The sequence below is a fragment of the Porites lutea genome, chromosome 3 (assembly GCF_958299795.1).
Source record: "Porites lutea chromosome 3, jaPorLute2.1, whole genome shotgun sequence".
NCBI classification, from domain to species: Eukaryota; Metazoa; Cnidaria; class Anthozoa; order Scleractinia; family Poritidae; genus Porites; species Porites lutea.
Window position 1 is genome coordinate 20,433,170 of NC_133203.1, and position 12,823 is coordinate 20,445,992.

At 41.2% G+C, this 12,823-nt stretch overlaps 1 protein-coding gene across 1 annotated transcript; it reads left to right on the top strand.

The window, feature by feature from the left end:
* Positions 1 to 11,176: 11,176 nt before the first annotated feature.
* On the top strand, positions 11,177 to 12,453 carry LOC140931868 (uncharacterized). Its single transcript, XM_073381579.1, has 3 exons — positions 11,177 to 11,415; positions 11,643 to 11,870; positions 12,171 to 12,453. Exons 1-3 carry the CDS (start codon positions 11,177 to 11,179, stop codon positions 12,451 to 12,453), a joined length of 750 nt encoding a protein of 249 aa, XP_073237680.1.
* The last annotated feature ends 370 nt before the right edge of the window (positions 12,454 to 12,823 follow it).

Consider the following 12,823-nt stretch of genomic DNA (forward strand, 5'->3'; position numbering starts at 1 on the left):
CAACTGGTCAGTAGTTAGTTAGGGTTGAGACACAAATAACATGTGACCAACAAAATGACATATATCAACTTCTTGAAAGATTTGTGTATTGTCTGTCATTATACTTTTGCAATGCTCTAGAACAGGTTTCAAGGACATTTACGAAAATATAGGTGGGCCTCCATGAACCTCCAGGACCAGCAAGTGGCTGCGTAATGGAGGCTGGCCGCTTAATAGAGGGTCATCATTAATTAGTATAATCTTTGTCAGAAACACCACTTTATTTTGAAACAAACACTCAACGGAAACAGCATTACACAATCAGCCGTCACCTTCTATCTTGGTCTTTATTTTCCTTCATCATATTCTGACAATAAAGCCAAACTAATTGTATGAAGGGCTTGATGGATGCTTAGTAGAGGTCTTGTTGGGACGGCAAAATTGAGGCTGTGGCAGCTTAATATGGGTTTAGTTCCCCATTCTTTTCTATTTTGGGACTTTGCTTACTGACCACATAAGAGAGAGTGACTGCTTAATAAATGGCCTGTTTCATTTGAAGGTTCAACTGAATGCCGAACTGAAAGATACTAACCTCAATTTCTTTTTCCGCATCATCATCAGATGGCAAAGGGCCATATATGTCATCAGTTGACCTGCAGAATAAGACAATACCTACTCAAGGTAGATTGAAAATGATTTACGAAAAAAAAATTCTCCAAAAATGTCTGAACACAGGTGGGATTTTGTCAGACACCGGCAAAGTCTGGTCGACCAGTGTCCAACAACCGACTGTTATTTGCAGCCCTTTCTCCATTCAGCGCGAAACATGGTCATGAAGCTCCTGGGATTTTCAGTGACTGCCGACCCCAAAGGTTCAAATTTGAGGTGGCAGAAATGAATTTACACTCGATACTAATATCTTCCAAGAGTATGTACACACCTCCATCACAACATATTGTCATTGACATGTTCTGTACCAGGTTTGGGTAATGTGAAGTTAATGTAGATTCATTAAGTAAGTTGTAAGTTATTGTAGCAAAGAAGGAAATTATATTTCTTCCTCTGTAACCAGCTGTACTGAAGTTCAGAAGTTGAGCCATTTGAAATATTTGGTATTTTTGCATTCAATGGTGGCTATGGTCATCGCAGTCACTCAGTGTGAGATACTCACCTTGAATCTAATTCTTCATCTTCACTAGTCTCACTAGAACCAATCTCAATTGCTTCTGGATGTCTGGAAATAAATGAACGAAATATATGGTGAGTCATGAAGTTCCATCATTGATTGCACATGATTTACCAAGTTTATAGCTGGTGTTACATCAGGATTGTAAATTGAACTTTGAAGTAGAACACCATGTCAGTGCCATATTTTAAATGGAAAAGCACACAAAAGCACAGAAAAATAATGCTGTAGGCAATAATTTGCAAGAGTCATTAATTATTGTGATGGAGGCAAATAAATGGTAGATAGATAAACAGATAATTTTTGCTAGAGGCAAGCCAAAAATAAAAATTAAAATAAGGTATTAATAATCTTAAGAGAGATCTAACTATAAATTAACAGAACAACAACATTTTACATGTAATCTTTATAAAAAGCATATTCTGTAGTATTCCGACTGTATCACAACGCAACTACAAAATAACAACGACCTAAGGGAGGTTTTTGAGCCCATGAGACTGAGCAGTCTCCACCAACCCTTGTTTTCATGAAAACCGCTGGACAAAAAAATTCCCTTGGTTGATGTTATTTTGTCGCAAGGAAACCAATGCTCAAAGGTCGTCGGAACATCTTCGGGCATTTTCGGCAACGATAGGAAATCTCCCACGCTGGCGTTTGCGGAAATCTCACTTAGACCGCGGTTTTCTTTAATAGGCAATCTTTGGACCTCTACATATCTTCCTTTGTGGGTTATTTTAAGAAGACTAATCCTTTTGTAGTTTACTTTATATGTTTTAATAATGTAATTGTGCATGATCAATGTTTTTTAAGTTTACATAAGCTTAAAACAAAACGCGGTTTTGTTAAACACTTGCTAACATTCCGTTTAAATAACTGGCCCTTAATTAGTCTTTTGACTCTCAGAAAAAGTGGACAGCTGGTTTGTATTTCCCAAAGGTAATATATTTTGTATTTAAAAAGACAGTGATATTAGGGCCTTGCCTTGAAAGGACATTTTGTTCTTGAAAAAGCGTAATCGGAGATGAAACCACGTGCAGGGTTATCGATGAGAACTTTGCGTGGAAGAAAAAAAAAGCAACGGCTTACCTTTCGGGAGAACTGTCTAAAAAGCGATACAATTCTTCTACAGGAGGAAAAAAGGAAAAAAACAATGTTAATAAATTGTATAAGGATGATGAGAGAACAGCCAAAGAAGGAACAAACACTAACCATCGTCTGACCCAGCCATGTTGCACATGTGCAAGCAGAGTATACGTCATGTAAGTACAACTAAATATTTGTAATCAATGGCGAGCATCAGTCGACAGCGCCTCGTCAAACCTTATTTTTGCACTATTTCTGTTTTAATTCATTTCTTATTATTTTTTCTATCAAAATAAAAAGCGTCAATGGACCCGGTCCATGAAAGTGGTTCATGGACCGGGTGCAAAGTGGGGGTCCATGGACCAGGGGTCCATGTTTTGTCCTCACCCATTTCATGGTTTTATGTTAACAAATAATGCCCTATTAATTAAATTTACTGTACACCTGTGTGAACAATCCCTGTATTTCTTGAAGCACCTAGGGTAACCAATAAGATTACAGGATGTATTACAACGACATATCTATATGCACACTATGATGAGATAGCTATTGTGGAACTTGCTGTGGTACAGTATAGGGGAACCAGGATGAAAGCCTTTCTTCTAATATGCACCCTAAATTTTAATAAGCATAGGCATATATGTATACCCAGAGCCCACATTTGTATCCATTCGTATCTCTCTCATCTAAATATTTATTCAAAGTGGTACACTACAGGGTGTCCCAAAAGTTTGTTCCTCTAATTTCATGAGCTAAAACTTTTGATCAAAACTTATGCTTATGAAAATGAATGTTCAAGCCGGGACATCAGCCTAAGCATGAGGGAAAGCCTAATTTGTCATGGTTGTCGATCCTCACTTGGGCATATAACATAAGCTTATTCTTAATATGCTTGTGTCGCTAGAGGGTACCGGGCTTTATGGACTTTTTAAAAGAGAGCTCTATTGTTCATTTAAAGCTGCATTGCTCTATTTTAAACCCATGTATCTTGCACTCTAATGTAATTGACTGACTGATATAGGTAATTATCACATGCACTTAATCTCGCCAGATGTTCCTGAAATTGCCAAAGCTTCATAATCCACTCTGTCATTATCGGACTTAATTTCTAACCAGAAGATCACCACAGTGAAGCTCAAACGCTTACAAGCCAGTCATACCTACACTTAGGTCTAGGGAATTTTAGAGCAGAACTTCCACCATCACCCCTGCCTGGGTCATTTTATTCATTGCCTCAGCAGGGATGGGCGAAATGTAGGGAGGCACTCAAGTGCCTTTTCATACAGTTGAAATATACAGTCAGTATGTTAGGAAGGAAAAGTATTGATTTGCTTGAACAGGGGCTGCACACAAGGTGAGGGGATGGCAGGGCTGACAACTCTGTTGTCTTCAAATATTGAGATTATGGATGGGATGATAGAGGAGACGTCATGATACACTACCAGTGACATCATTTGTGCAAAAAAAAATACTCATCGACTCTCATCAGCAGAAATTTGCGAATAAAACAATATGCTTGAAGAAGATGTTGTTGGCACTGTAACATTTGATCTGATTGGTTTATTCTAATCTGGAGACTGATAGAAACAATCCGAATCTGGAGTCGCCTGGATCATCTGGCAGAAAATGTAAGGGACGACTGTTATGATTTTTTTTGGAAAATGAAAGCTCTATTCATTACACTCACTCTCTCCAGAAGGCCCTGGCTCTGATGGTGTATCATCTCCATCCCCTGGAGCAGTCACGTCCTGATCTGAAATTCTGTTTTGAAAATAATATTTATAATAATGAGTTAACTTTACCATCGCACGTCAACACTGTAATTGAAAAAATGAGTATAATCTTCTAAATTTCCATATGCTCAGTGCATATAACAGTAATTATCAATAAATACTCAGTACTCGTGCAGTAACCCCTGCCACTGGTGCATGGTCGGCACATCATTACTAGACCACTGTTGATGTCTGACTCATTGGCTCACAATTCATTGACCAAAAAAAGTGATATCAAAAGCTAAAAGAATGACTTGAGGTGTAATAGCTTATTTCAATTACGCTTATCTTCATAAAAGCTTATGATTAGTTAAGCTTACCTAGATTGTCAGCACGATCCACAGTATCCCCTTCATCTCTACCTGAAAATAGATTTTAGAAAAGGATAAGTTACTTTAGGAAATTGACAAAGATTAACTTTACCTTTACCCATGTTCTTTACAACAAATAATATCCATATGCAGTTGTCTTTGGTACGTCGATCTCATACGTTTGTGGCCGGCTAGCCTGTGCCAGATTTTTCGTCTTGCTTGGAACAGGCTACGCAGCGCCGATCCCGAAACTAAACTAGACCCCAGGGTTTCTCGAATCTCAAAGCTCGCAACAAAGAGTGTTGATAATCTCCAACATTTTTTATTTTCAAATGAGACAGACTTGTTGAACGAAAACCTCACTGCTTTTTGTTGTAAACAATGTTTTTCCTGTATCTTTGGAAAATATTACAACCAGTAAACAGGTAGTTAACTCTTAAGTACCATAAATGATTGATTAAGCGCCGCGGCGCTAATTTGGCTATTTACAAATTATAGTCGATCATTTAAATTAATCAAACTTTGAACAAATTAATGTCTTGTTTAACACACCTGATTCCAGTTTTTCCAGTTTGTATTTTTAAAACCTAATTGTCTGGATACACTTGCATCTCCACCTAAATGCAATGATAGTAATGTCAAGGATAAAAAATTTAAAAAAAAAACAGACTAGATTAGACTACACTGCATGTGGGAAGATACGTGGTCAATTACCTGTCTCGTGTGTTTCGCTTGACGGACTAAGAAAAAGAGAGAATATGTATTGGGAGTTCTTGCTTCTAGGATATGATTCTTTTTTTCACAAGAGCTGATAAGGGTATTTTTTTGGAGCTAAAACTTCCCTAGACCTAAACGATGGTTACGGACTTGACAAAATTGTGAAAGTATAATCGCAAATTGCTGCAGTTCAAAGTATGTCAAAGGGTGGCTTCCCTGCTCAAAAAACGTAGGATTTTTGGGAGTGCACAGTGCAGCCTCCTTGCCCCTGTGCAGTGTTGTTAACTAAAGCGCAGTTTGGAAAAGGTTCGTCAAATTTAACTTTAATTGTGAACAGGGAGAGAAATGAAATCGACCAAGAGTTCCAACTTTTTGTCCTGGTTGGGTCAATTAAGCGCGAATATAGCATGATTCTTGTAAGTCAGGAGACATGAGTATTTCCTTCACACAAACGAGAAGTCGAAATAATTCAGGAATAACGCAATTTATAGTGATTTTAAAGATAAAACTGCATACTGTTTCAGTTACTGATATCTTAACCTGTGAAAACCGCCGTTTTTCCTCGCTCTTCGCCGCTGAGGAGCGCGAAAAGTCCTCAGGGGCGAAGAGTGAAGAGAAATGGTTGCGCAGGCTACCATGTCTAAATTCAACAGCCCTCTCTTTGTTTCGAAAGTTGAAACAATTCAAGCCGGGGAAAGCAAACAAACAAACAAAGGGCAAAATCATGAATGGATATCATGCCTCTTAGTTTGCAAAATACAAAAATCAGTAATTGGAAATATTATGGCAATTTTACCTATGCTTTTCCTGATGTAGATTCTTGTAGCTGTTTTGAAACAGGTTTTCAGTGTCGGACCACAGACTGTCGCTCCATAGCACACTTCCTGAAGCCACGTTGTGGTCCCCACCGGTTTGTAGAAATACAAACTGAAGTTTACATGAAGCTATATTAAAAGATGATCTCGTACCCTGAAAACAATTACAAATACATCAGAATTCATTGATACCCTACTATTTCAGAGTGTAAGCTTACCTTGGCAGGTCATCAGCATCCAGATGATCGCTGAACGCGTGAAGAAGCAGTTCTTTTATTCTTTCATTCATTGAGTCATTAGAAAAAACGATGTCTTTGACACACCCCGATCTTTCAAGGGCGTTTTCATTTCGGGGTGTTGGAACCCTGAGGTTATCAGTCCAACAAAGTAGAAGAAACTTTCTGCTCATACTCCACGTTCTCGAGTGCGGTGCCATTGTCCTCCTGTCTGAAAATGTGGAATGCCAGCAAAAATCTATTGTCCCATAGCTAATGTCGATGCTTCTGGTGAAAGGTGTTGGAAAGTAATTTGACACTTCTTACTGGCACTATTATTTAAGTATCACTTTTCATGACAAGTCCTCAATATTTCAACATTTAGTACGGTCTAGTGCTATAGAACAGTAGTGTCTGTTGGCACAACTTGTCCCAATCGTGTTCCCACATGACTTCGAGGTTGTAACCATGTTTGCAGAGAGCGTTTTCTTTGACCTGGGTAGCCCTCCAGAGTTCTTCCATGGTACGATCCGGGTTGACGGCGTGTTTGGGGTGACGGTTTCTGGGATGGCATTCGGGACAACCGCGAAAGAAACTTCCGTGAAACTCGTAAACCTTGTTGGTCTGGGGATCGTACCCATCCACAAAGTAAGAATCTGTGGCAGTGGTTACACTCTGCTCACCCCTGTTTCGCACATGCCTTATTTGGTCCGGGCAGACACCCTGCTTGGGGATGCAATGCTCTTTGTAGTATAACCACTGCAATGCTTTCATGGAATGGTTGACGTTGGCTCCTCGCCATCCTTTGAGTGGTTCCACAGCAATAGTAGCTTCTTGGAGGCAATGCTTGTGCCACTACAAATTACAGGCACTGGCGATAGTTATGCATTTTTCAAAGGGATTGAAGTCGGCGTGGCTCTCAAATTCTTTGGTGAAGGCTTCACAACCAGCTTGTAGGAGAGCCACATCCGACTTGCAATACTCCTCCATCTCCCGGACAAAGTCATATTGCACTCCACTTCGTACTTGGTCAGCGTGCCACTCTTCCAATTCTTTCTTTTTTTTTCCAGACATTCCATCAGGGTCAAAAAACTCAATGCCAGGAATGGAGCCCACGTAATTTTGGTGATGTGGCGAATTGAATTTGTGAGGAAAGAAGCCTTTTTTTAGTTCCGTGAGATTGAAAGCAGATGAAAATGAAGCCAATGGCACAGGTAGGAAACACAGTGAGTCCTTAAACGTGATAGATGCACTTTGAAAGGAAAGGACCTTGGAACCCACGGTGAGCTGATTTTCGATCCCGCGTTGCTGTTTGTACAGTTCATCTATAATAAACATCCCGTCAAAACCTTTGAGATTGTGAAAGATGACGATGACGGTTCTCTGTCGGTCATCTCAGGAATCTCGGTTGCATCGTGGAGATCATGTAAAAAGGTGCAGGCACAGTCCTTTCCCTTGTGGGTAACGATCGTCTCGCTTTCGCTGGTCCGGTAACACAGCAAGTTGGCTTCAAATGGTTCAACTGGTCTGTCCGGCAGCTGCATAGCCTCAATGTCGGCATAGACAAAGAGGGGTGGAGGGAGGGGTTTTTTCTTACCATTATCATCATCATCAACATCTTCTGGGTGGTCCACGGCCGGCTAAATAAAACATTTGTGTGCCTGGATCTCGACCATTTCTTTACAGCTTGGGCAGGCGGCAAACCCGCATCGATGTCGCTTGCCCTTGATGACATTGTATTCTGCATTACACTTGGGACAAGTTCTGTGTTTGGCGCATTGATTTTTTTCACGATGATAGTCAAAACAGTCGTTGCCGTAAAATTGACAATGGCAATTTGGACAGACCAGAGTGGGACTGACATCACGATTGTAGTCAGAACAGGTTTTTCGATTGCAGGCTTGGCAAGTTCTTCCTTCGCAAGGGTGATTCTTGGCATCGTCCACATTAAATCCTTTATCACAGAGAGAGCACCAATATGAATGGCTTACAAAGGCTGGAAACGAGGTGCAACCATCATAGTGGGTGTCTGACTTTAGGAGTTTGATCTGTTTAGGGGCAGGTGGTCCCTTGAAAATCAGAAAAAATGGTTTGGTGCGGCACATCACCAACAATTGATAAGTCGGTTTTAGATACGCCTGAAACTTTTCCAGCTCCTCTAATCCACACGGACCGGGGTCCACGCCTGCCAAGTGGTGCAGCTCGCGGGCTTGACGTTCTTGAATGGCTCTACCCTGGATTATGTTTCGATAATCATGATACGCATCATTGGTGTCGTCTTTGTGGGCATGGGCTCGCATGGTGACGATGGCACGGCACAGCAGAGATCATCATTGTTTTTAATGGGAATGATGCAACGTTTCTTTTTGTTTTCGTTATCCAGGCATCGGCGTCCGGTATTTCTCTTTTTGCCTCGACCACTGCCAGGTTGCGGGCGCCTCACAAAAACCACCTCCACTTGAAAGCCTTGTTCAGGGTCGAATGATTCATTGCTATTAAGTTTGCCAGCTAACTCTTGCAACAATTCATTTAAATGCACGGATTGTTCCCGAAATTCCCCCACCATAAAGTTGATGCTCTGGTAAGCATGGGTGAAACCATGAGCGGTGAGGCTAAAGTTGACAAAATCATTCTGGTGTCTGACCTCCCTTCTCAGCTCTCTCTCGATGGTGGCGTGTAAAGCCTCGGTTAAGGCCGCACCAATGTCTTCGCCAGGCACGGGTTCTCTTAATTGGCGAAGCTCAGCTCTGAACTGTGCCCTTTCCACCACGTTTCTCCATCGGCGTCGCGGTCCAATACTGTTTAAAGAAAATGCAAACAAGGGTTGCCGCGAACCTCCCACTTGTTGTGTGCCATCAAAGTCGTCCATGACTTGGTTAAAGAGATCATCATCATCAGAGTCCCAAGTGTCTTCCCAGGAACGTTTCATCTTGGCAAGCAAAACTCAAATGAAAAATGATTCAACCCGTTCTCTTTTTATCGAGAATGATTGCACCATCAAGGTGCAACAAGTATTGCACCATCCTGATGAAACAAGACTATATATCCCAAAAGAGGAAAACATCCATGTGGGATGGCATTTGTGCCCCTTTCACAGAACGCATGCGCACAAACAAAGTTTGGTAAAAACGTTCCCAAACGTTCCTTATTTACTCCAAGAGTTGAGGGTACCCATGTGGGATGACATTTCTGTCCCTTTTTGAACACCACGCGTGCGCAGAAACAACTTTTGCTATGCGCAGAAACAAAAGACACGTTTTTTGTGACAAAAAGAATAAATTTTAATAACAAGACATTACACTACCTTACATTACACTTTTAGTTTTAGTTTGGTTTGCATGATGCCTTTGACAATTTTTTCAGTCTTGGTTTTTTGCCCCGGCAAATGATTGATCTTGGCGATCATCTTTTTATCGGCTTTCCATTTGTCCTTGAGTGACTTGGCTTTGCTGTAGTCAATGTCATGCTGTTTTGCTATCCTGTCCAGTCGAGTGATGCCTGGATCTCCGCGGGCCAGTCGTTTCTCAAGCTTGGTGCCTGGGCCCATGAACTGGTAACCTGGCCAATGGAACTCGATGTCTGTTTTGGACAACACCTTTTGCACGTCCAATTGACCACCTCTCTGTCATCTCAACGAATCACGTCTCAACTTGCGTGTGGTTCGAGGCATCTTACTTGTATTCTAACCACCGTCCCAATAACTGTTTTCCTTTTTTGGTGACTGCCTGTTTACCCTTTCGCTTCACCGCTGTCTTTACTTGTTGTGTGACCTTGCTTTTAACAGATGTGGATAGAGAGCCTCCTTGTTTATCTGGAAACAACCTTTGATAACTTCTTTCTATAAATTCCTCAGGTGGTTCGTTGCGTCTTTGTCAAAAGTGTTCAATGGATTGAAGCCTGAGAGTGGTGTTTCGGTTTCTTGGGTTGTCTGGGAGTGGGTGTTACCACAGGTGTCGGTAGTCTTCTTTTTCTGTTGGGTCTGTTGGCGGGTGTCATAGACTGAGTCGGTTCTTATTTGGTTGGCTTTTTTATAGTTTTGATCAACTGTTTGACCAGAGCCTGCACGGGACCCGCTTCAAAGTCATCCTCATCTAGTACCGTTCCACCAGTACCGCTTCCACCCGCTGGTCCAAAAGGTTGACGCACACGTTGCATCCATTTTTGAAACTAACTATGGACACCTGTCAATCGAGCCTCTTTCATACCATTGTCTTGATTATTTTTCAAGATCATGTGTTGTTTGGCAGCCAGTTCAGCTGCTTTAGTAAGACGTTTATCTTCTACAATTTCACCCTTGTATTGGTCTTGCAAACGTAAAAACTCGGTTGAATTTTTTTACTTCAGTACTTGTCAGTGGTTCACCCATGTTATATGCAGTATCGAACGCAATTGGAAAGCTCTCTGAAGACCGCACCTCCTTTCTGTTTCATCAACAGTTGTCGTCTGGCTTTTATGCCTGCTCTTTGTCGACTCAATTGGCGAAGTGTGTTGGCGTAAGGTCTTAACCTTGCCTTGGCTTGGTTAGAGACGGGTACGACACCTTTCATGACTTTGAGGGTCAATTCACTCAGAGCATTGATTTAATCGCCATTAGCCATTCGAAATTGTTCTTTGCGTTTGTGATCGTCAGCTTCTTGTATCTTTCTTTCGACAAAGAGACATTGGATGGCTGCCCAGTTGTTGCTGGCAGAGATATTACAATCCCAAAAGAGATGATTGAGGAACTGCATCAGCTGAAAGCAAGGGATGGCCTGACATGGGAAGATGCTGTCACCAGTGTGAGGGGCTCCCTGGTTCCAGAAGAAAGTTTGGCTGATAAATTAAGATCACTTGTGGCAACCTGCCTCTACTGACACAGAATTGAAGAGCTGCAAAGGGAGGGTGTTGACTTCACTTGCCACATGTACGTTCCATGAACGTGAAGACCATTATCAAGTGATTTATCCGCTGGATAGCGTTATCCACGCATCCTGAAGTGCATATGGAAACATACGATAGAAAAAGTCCCTGAAGGGATGAATTTTGAGGGATTTGATGATGCTGTACGTGATCAGACAACTGGATTGACACTTGCAGCCCTGAGAGGCGAACGGAAACAATGAAAGATGCCGAGAGGATGTTATCATTTTTGGTTGCAAAGTTTCTAAGGGAACATGGTTATGAGATGGAGGCCAGATATGTACAAATTGTAGCTGACTGGCATGAGGCCGCAGATGGGCGTGGCATCTCACAGCTTGAACGTTGCCAAAAAAATTATGCAATGCTGAACTTGATTTTAGATGAGTGGATGCCTTGGCATAGGGAACTTTATGACTTCAGATCCATTGACATCAACAGGTATTTTGAAAAATGAGGTTTATTTCCTTTGATGACTTTGTGGGTTTTTTCAGTCTTCCCACTCTGGTTTTTACTACATGTATCTGTGTGGCATTTGACAATTACTGTCATGTGCTAGGGTCAACATATGTCATCTTTGAACTAAATCTTAAGTGTACATGTATTTCTCCCCTGGAATCCTTTACATTTAATCGTATAATTTGCTTGTTTGGTTTTTGTCTTTTTAGGCCTGTAAAGGAAATATGTGGCTTTTCATGTGAAACGGTAGTGGCTGTGGCAAACAATATAGAAAGCATGGAATTTCAAAGATGTCAGAACAATGAGATTGGCTATGAGGAACATCCAAGGGCAGGCTCAACGGATGACGTAGAGGCCATCATTGCCTTTTTACACAGGATTCTTGGTGTTGTCTTCACTCTGAAGCAGTTTAAATCAGGATGGAGAAATATTGTAAGGTGTGTGCAGTGGTGTCAGTATTTTTTTCAGTAAGTTTGTCCCATTAGAAATTTTCAAAAACATTGGAAGATTCACGTAACATTGAAGGCCTTTTTTGACTCACTCGTTCAACTGTTGTATTTTTGGTTACAGTAGTTTGGTTATAGTAATGTTGAACATGCAGAATGCGAACAAGCAACATCAACACATTTCATCTGAAATGCTTTTGTACAGAAAAAAACGTTCACTACATGGCCAACATTATGTAAAGAATGAACGTGGACTGAACAATAATGATTACTTATTTTGGCAACTTTTAGGAAGTTTACAAAGAGAATGTCGCCAGACCTTCCATTCTATTATTGGACCTTGAATGAAAGGTTCAGAGATGAGGATCAGATGACATCCTTTGACCAGCTTCCTTATTGGGTTGAAGACAACCAAGACCCGACTTGTCATCCACTGCGATTACATCACCTGCCCATGAATCGTATAGAGGATGCATCCATCATTTTTGCAGGTCATTCCTTTCTACCTGCACGAAATCAGACAAGTATCCGGCAACAAATACACCGGCCACTGGCCCCAACTTCCCGATCCTAGAAATATGCCCTAAGGTAGTTGAACATAGTCTTGTAAAAGCAAAGGCCCGGAAGCTGCCCATGCCCAAGCAGGGTTTTAAAACAGACTTTGCTTCTGCAGTTAATGAAGCAAATTCCCCTACAGTCCCTGTTAGCATCACCCCTTTTTGAACTTGTGGTACGTTTTCATGTTTTTTGGAATTACCTTGCAGTACAAACTGTGTTCAACTGTCTTTTAAGAATCTGAAAATGTGCTTTGTAAATAACTTTTGCCTTTGGTTCCTCCTCTATAGTGCAGTTAACCCTTTAAGCCCCAATATCCACATGCAAAATCTCCCAACTGATCTCTATACGTTTCCTTCAAGAATTAGTTGAGAGAACTTGCTAAAAGA

Coding starts and splice junctions, on each gene's coding strand:
- LOC140931868 (XM_073381579.1), top strand. CDS start 11,177: ATGAAAGATGCCGAGAGGATGTTATCATTTTTGGTTGCAAAGTTTCTA. Junction 11,416..11,642: donor AGATCCATTGACATCAACAG/GTATTTTGAAAA, acceptor TTGTCTTTTTAG/GCCTGTAAAGGAAATATGTG. Junction 11,871..12,170: donor GGATGGAGAAATATTGTAAG/GTGTGTGCAGTG, acceptor GGCAACTTTTAG/GAAGTTTACAAAGAGAATGT.